This window comes from Camelina sativa, chromosome 12, assembly GCF_000633955.1.
Source record: "Camelina sativa cultivar DH55 chromosome 12, Cs, whole genome shotgun sequence".
Classification (NCBI taxonomy): Eukaryota; Viridiplantae; Streptophyta; class Magnoliopsida; order Brassicales; family Brassicaceae; genus Camelina; species Camelina sativa.
The window spans coordinates 586,423-593,523 of record NC_025696.1 but is presented as its reverse complement, the minus strand read 5'-3'; the positions used below and the strand labels follow the sequence as shown (position 1 = coordinate 593,523).

Below are 7,101 nucleotides of genomic sequence, written 5' to 3'. Positions count from 1 at the left end.
GGGGAAGTTTCCGACAAGAACAGCTTGCATGCACGGTGGCCCACGTGCTCCGTACCCACCACCGTCGCGCGTGTTCTTCTTGATAGCTACTCATCTCTCATCTCTCTCTCATTGTTTAAGCGCGTGTGTTTACTGTATGTTCCTACGCGCGTCTGTCAGTGTCTTGTCTATATATACAGGCAGTTCTGCTTGTAGGTTGGTTTGAATGTAATTTAGGTGTGTATGAATGAATGTGCACGTATCCGTATCGTTTTTTTTTTTGTTTTTTTTTCTAATCTTCTTTTAATGTTTATTTAAAATACATGATCATTTAAGACGCAAGTACTAGTTTACTACCTCGTAGCTAATATTCAAATACGAGATTTAGTAATTTACGATGTGTTGCAGCGTTGTTCTATACTGATTGATGCACTTGTCAGCTATAAGATACATAGTCTTTAAAATAAGTGGCTTCCGAGAAAGACACAAACTATAAATTACTAAGGTTTCAATTAGTAAGTTATGAAATCGCGGGAATAATGGAATGATTCTGCAACTTCGTCAAAGGAAAAATGTCATCACCTTGTGAGTCTTAAAAATAAAAATACATGTTCTTTTGTACATATATGTATTCCATTTTGATCGCATATTTTTGTTTTCTCCTATCCAATGGCCGGTGTTAATTGAAGTTCTAATGCTTTGAAAAAAACGAAGAGTATTAGACTATTGTTCAAGTAGTCAAGTTGTTAGTTAATGTGTTACATACTAGACTAAAGCCAAACATATCGCCCAAATAAACAACCACTCTTTACGTTTCATTAAAAGTCTAAACTCATGATTTGTTTTAAGTTATGGGTAATAGTGAGCAAGAATAAAACAAATTGAAAAGATTAATAAGAAAACTAGTTAAAGCAATGAACACAAAATCCGAAGAGTGAGGGGAGTGAGTGAAGGCAGTCCACGTAGCTGGAGAGAGAGAATAGAGAAGAGCACGTGAGTGGCACGTTTCTTGTGTAAGACTTGTTGTGGTAATGTTGGTGCAGTGTGTCACAGAAACATGAAACCCAGACTTTGTTTTTAATTTCAGGCGAAGGTCCATTTCTCCATGTTATACATATCAATCTCTTAAATATATTAGCAACAAAAAATAATAATAACTAGAAATCTCCACAGCCTCTTAATTTTGTTTAAGAATTTTTTCTTTTTCCTTTCATTATAATCTAAGGTATCCGTTATAAAAAAAAAAATTTGCACTGAAGAAAGTAGATGGATATGAATATAGACCAAACGGTTCAATTCGGCCACAGTTCAAAAGGGACCACATTTGTCATGAAAATATTACACCAATAGAAAACAAAATTTTAAAGTCTCTCATCTATTCTCACTTTCCCGTTCCCGTGCACTCTGAGAATTCCCCCAAATTAATTCCGACAATAATGAAAATAATAGGTCACGTGCATTTACATGAACATGATCAGTCCATATTTAATGCACAGACATAACTTAATACTACTAGTATGACTCTCTTTTTTCATGATTCGTTTCATATTATGAATTTACTACTACTATTACATCAAGAAAGAACTCGGAGGAAAAAAATTCAATTCGTTAGCAACGTAGAAATTTCCATAGAACTAAAAAAAACATTACAAATTCCCCTCACCAAAAAAGAAAAAAAACTGTATATTTACATATTCTTAACAAAGTTATTACTCAATTCTCTTCTTCATCTCCCTCCCCCCAATTCGACCGAACCCCAAAAAAAAGAAAAGAAAAGAAGAACATCCCCGTCTTATGTATAAAAATAACATAGATACATACATACATTTTTTTAAAAATATAGTAGAAAAATACAAAAAAAAAAATAGACCCCCAAGGAAAATCGGACTGACCCTTTTAGATTTTGATTGATGTTCAAAAGAATCTGCTGTTTCTAAACTTTTCATAATTTGCCTTCAGGAACTTCTTTTATACTCATATCAACCATCTCTATTGTACTGAATCCTCCATCCTCTACTGATCCGATCGTAGACTGCGAATCTAACCCTGACCCCGCTTGTATCTCCTTAAACATTGCCATGACTTGTACCATTGTTGGTCGTCTCCACGCCCGATCATCCAGACACGCAACCGCAACTTTTAAATGCTGTAAAAGCTCGATCTCTAACGCTGGATCTTCCTTCATTAGCTCCGGATCAAACACGTCGCTTATCCGCAGTTTCGCATGCTGTTTCACCCATCCGACAAGGTTATTATCTCCGAAATCAGGTGAATCCGTTGGTCTTTTACCCGTGAGTAGCTCCAGTAAGACCACACCGTAACTGTACACGTCTCCTTTTGTTGAACACCTGAAACTTTGGTAATACTCAGGAGGTACGTAACCTGGTGTACCCGCTAATGTACTGACGCTTAAATGAGTATCCATCGCGCTCATCAGCCTTGCCATGCCGAAATCTGAAACCCTAGCTTCCAAGTTTTCGTCAAGCAACACGTTACTAGATTTCATATCTCTGTGGATGATATGAGGACTGCAGTTATGGTGAAGAAAAGCAAGTCCTCTAGCTGATCCAATTGCGATCTTCCGCCGAGTAGACCAGTTTAGTTTCACACCAGCTTTCTTGGGGTCATGCAAAACATCTTCCAAACTCCCATACTTCATGAACTCATACACAAGAAGCCTCTCGTCTCCAACCTTACAGTAACCAAGAAGCGGAACAAGGTTTCTATGTTTGATCTTTCCAATCGTTTCCATCTCAGCCATGAACTCTCTATCACCTTGACCACTAACGTGAATAAGTTTCTTGATAGCCACCGCGCTTCCATCTTTCAAAATCGCTTTGTAAACATCTCCAAACCCACCTGATCCAATCAAGCTATCGTTATGGAAACCGTTAGTAGCCTGAAGAAGATCAGCAAAGGTAAGTTTCCTCAACGGCTTCTCGAAAGCAGCAAGATTGATACTCAATGCTTCTTTCACACCCGTCAGCTTCCAATTCGTGTTGTTAGCAGTTCTATCACCAGAGTTACCATTCCCTTCAGCGTACATCTCCAACTCAGCTTCTTTCTTTCTCCGTCTCTTCCTCATCTCTCTACCAACAAGTATCAACCCGAATATACACACGAAAGAGAACAACAACCCCATCGCTACACTACCCGCAAGAGACGTCGTTCTCCTCCCATGAGATCTCTGATGGTGTGCATACCCTTCTGCGTTAGCCGGATCACACCGCGGAAGCGGATAACCACAGAGACCAGAATTGTTATAAAACTTAACCGGCGGAAAAGTCTCGAACTGACCCATCTCAGGAATCGGACCGGATAAATTATTATTCGACAAATCAATCTCCGTAAGCATAGTAAGCGCAGACATAGCCGGAGGGATCCTCCCATCGAGGTTATTACTTGAAAGATCAAGAATGTTTAAACCTCTGAGATCACCTACCTCGTCAGGAATCGAACCGGATATAAAATTATGACCCAAATTGAGAATAAACAGATAAGGCATCGAACCAATCTCCTTTGGTATGTAACCAGACAACTTGTTATACGACATGTCCAGAAACATCATCGAACCGTTGTTATCAAACGTAGGCGAAGTGTGACCTCCATAGACTCTGGTGAAATTACAAGGGTTCCTAGTCGAAACCCGGTTAAGCTGCTCCGGTCTAATTCCTTGAAACTCAAGCAAATTACCAGCTCCGTGACACTCTTTCTTCATCCCATCGTTTTTAATATAAACATACCTCTTCCCGGCGATGAAATTCGCAGCGATTTTACCGGATTGTTTGAACATCTCAGCAGGGATGGTTCCGTTGAAGGAATTGGTGTTGAGATCGAGCCAGATTAAGCTTCTGCAGTCACCGAGCTCAGCCGGGATGTTCCCATAGAATGAATTGTTGCTTAGCTTGAGGATAGCGAGATTCTCTAACCGGCCGATCCATTTCGGGATTTGACCGGTTAACCGGTTATTCGACAGAGAAATCCAATTCAGATTGGTACAGTTACTTAAACCGGAAGGGATTTCACCGGTTAAGTCGTTGAAGTCGAGGATGAGAGTCTCTAACGACTTGACATTCATGAGCTCTTGAGGGATCTCTCCTTGTAACATATTCAGCCATAGCTTCAGATCTCGAAGCTTTAACAGAGACCCTAAGCTCGACGGGATTGTCCCCGAGAGGTAATTGAAGCTCAGATGAAGCGAAACGAGCTCGGAACAGTTGCTTAACGTCGGTGGGATCTTCCCGGTAAAGCCATTGTTCTGAAGGTAAAGCTCCTGGAGTGTGCTTTTAGGGTTCCGGCAGAGATTAGGAAGAATCGAGCCGGAGAAATTGTTGGAGCTGAGATCTAATGTTCGCAACGAAGCGGAGAGATTCGTAAGAGACTCCGGTAATTCGCCGGAGAACTCGTTGAAGGACAGATCGAGTACTTTGAGTCCTCTCATCTTAAGTAACGTATCCATCGGTAACTCGCCGGAGAAGTTGTTACTCGACAAGACGAGTGACTCCAGAAGTGGACAAGAACCGAAGAAGGGAGGAACCGTACCGTGGAAATCGTTTCCAGAGAGATCGAGTCCAGTGAGTGTATCACACGCGCCGGAGAGAAACTCAGGGATCTCGCCGGTGAATTTGTTCTCAGCCAGAGAGAGGTACTGTAGGCTTTTGAGCGGTAGCGAAGGGATTGGTCCGGCGAATTGGTTACCGGAGACGTTCAACGACTTGAGCTCTAAACAAGTAGAGATAGCGCGGGAGAAATCGCCGGTTAATTTGTTACCGGAGATGTCGAGATGTTGAAGAGCAGAGCAGTCTCCGAGGAAAGGGATCCCAGTTGAGAAATTGTTGGAAGAGACATCGAGAAACTCGAGATTTACGCAACGAGAGACATCAACGTCACCACTGATTTTGTTTCCGCTAATCGCAAAGTGCTTCAACTCTCCACACCCATCGGAGAGAACGTAACCGACGACGTTAGCTCCAGAGAGTGAATTCGAAGAAAGATCCAAAACTTCCAAGCTGTTTAGCTTCAACCCACCTGAAACTTTCCCGGGGAAATCGAGTGTGTTTGAGGAGACGTTGAGGTATTTTAGACCGGAGCAAGCACCAAGGCTTGTTAGAGTCGTTACAGGACCAGAAAGAGAGTTTCTTGATAGATCTAAACTGGTTAAAGAAGCAGAGCATTTGAAGGCAGTGATGGAGCCGTTGATGTGTGTGTTTGAGAGAAACAGAGACTCTAATCCAGTGAGAGACATAAGAGATGAAGCCACTGCACTGAATCCGACGTTGAGAGTCTTTGAACTGAGATCAATCGAAGTGACTTTGTCGTCTCTGCAAGTAACGCCATCGAAAGTACACGGGTTTTTGTTGGAAGACCAGTCTGGGAGAAGGTTCTTGTCAGGAAGAACGTTTTTGAAGCTTATAAGCTGATGGATTTCTCTGTATAAAGACTGAGATGGTGAGGCTTGATATGAAAGAGAGAAGAAGAAGGAGAAGAAGAAGAGAGTTGTTACAGAGAGAAAGAAGCTTGGAAAAGTCTTCATTCTCAGATTTTTTTTAGAGATAAAAGGTGTTGAAGTAGAGAAGATGAAAGGGGGGAGGGGGAATCTAGGGTTTTGGTTCCACCATTAGAGATGGGAAGTGGAAGCTTTAGAGAGAGAGAGAGAGAGATTTAGAAGAAAAGCTTAAAAGAGAGGAGAGAGAGAGAAGAGAGTCAAAAGACAGAAGCAGGAAGATGGAAGAAGGTATTTATCAAATGGTGAAGGGAAGAGTGGTCACAGCTGTGCACTCACATGCCATGTTACCTCTTCTTCTGATTATTATTATTATTATTAAAATATAGTATTAATTTTTCAATTTCGATTACAGATACAAACAAATAATACTACTTTTAATTATTGTATGTGTTAAAAAACAATTTAATTAATGCAAGAGGATACATAAATGTATAAAAATATAATAGCATCACAAAATCCTTAATCTCTAGCTTTTCTTTTAAATATAAGTTTTAAGTTAAAGAAATGAGGTATTTGTCTGTACATGCAAGGTGTTTTAATTAACGTGAGATTAGGGGATGGGATCAAGTCTTCCACAAGCTATATAATCCTACTTACCCTTTTAAAATTCGTCATAGACTTTGTTGAATTATTATTTGTATACTAGTATAATTAACCACAACTACCTGTATCTTCTCATATTTTAAAAGTACAACTCTTATCTTATTTTTGGTATGTAAAAAAACTAGCGATTTTTCAAGATAAATCGCTTTTATTTTATTTTTCTTCTTGCTTGGTTGGAGAGGGAGATCTTGATCGGTGAATTATTGCACCCTATGCACTCACTGTCACCCAATATGCAAAAACTTTTGATTCTGATATAAAGATGCCAGCAACTAACTAATTTTTGAACATTTATGGACTAATGGTTAAGTAGTTCAGTAGAAATGGAACATAGTATAAGAATCTAAATTCCCTTTTATAATGATACTCATATAAAACAAGATTTTGGGCATTGAATGTGATGGTTAGAAAAAGGAGTTCAAATTTTACTTCTAATGTTTTTAGGTAAAATTATAAATAGTTTTTACATGAAATTCACACCAACCACAAACATATCACATTAACAACACACTCGTCTCTTGTTCACTCGCACTTCTTCTGTCTGGAAGAAAAAATAAAAATAAAAGTGGAGGAGAGATTATTGTCTCTCTAGCTTTTTTACAAAAGAGAAAGAAAGAAAGAAAGAAAAAACGAGCGTACGTGTGAGCGACGATTGGGACATGAGTGTCAATTAATGGGCAGATTCCATCTCTTTTAAAATAATCATTAATTTTGTTATAACCAGACTTGTATTATCAGTTTTAGCTTAAATTATTTCCCAACTAATTAATTAATTAATTAATCTTTCTCTCTTTTACTTTTAGACTGCTTTCTTTTTCTCTCTGGTGGTTACATAGACGGATAGACCAAACTTGAGCCTTTTTCTATTATTTTTTATTTTGTTCCTCTGCCGCAGTTTTATAGATATTTCGTAATTACGTACAAAATTCTACGTGCATACATGGTTATATAACAAATAAGACAATATTATTTCTAGCCTAATCACTCAGGTATATGAAAATGATATTCCTTGT

General features: G+C 39.1%; 1 protein-coding gene across 1 annotated transcript; it reads right to left on the bottom strand.

The window, feature by feature from the left end:
• LOC104729255 (protein BRASSINOSTEROID INSENSITIVE 1-like) lies at positions 1,584-5,750 on the bottom strand. Its single transcript, XM_010448184.2, has one exon. It carries the CDS (start codon positions 5,510-5,512, stop codon positions 1,922-1,924), a length of 3,591 nt encoding a protein of 1,196 aa, XP_010446486.1. The 5' UTR covers positions 5,513-5,750; the 3' UTR covers positions 1,584-1,921.

Bases quoted from the DNA above. Each gene is read 5' to 3' on its own strand.
- LOC104729255 (XM_010448184.2), bottom strand. From the start codon at position 5,512: ATGAAGACTTTTCCAAGCTTCTTTCTCTCTGTAACAACTCTCTTCTTC.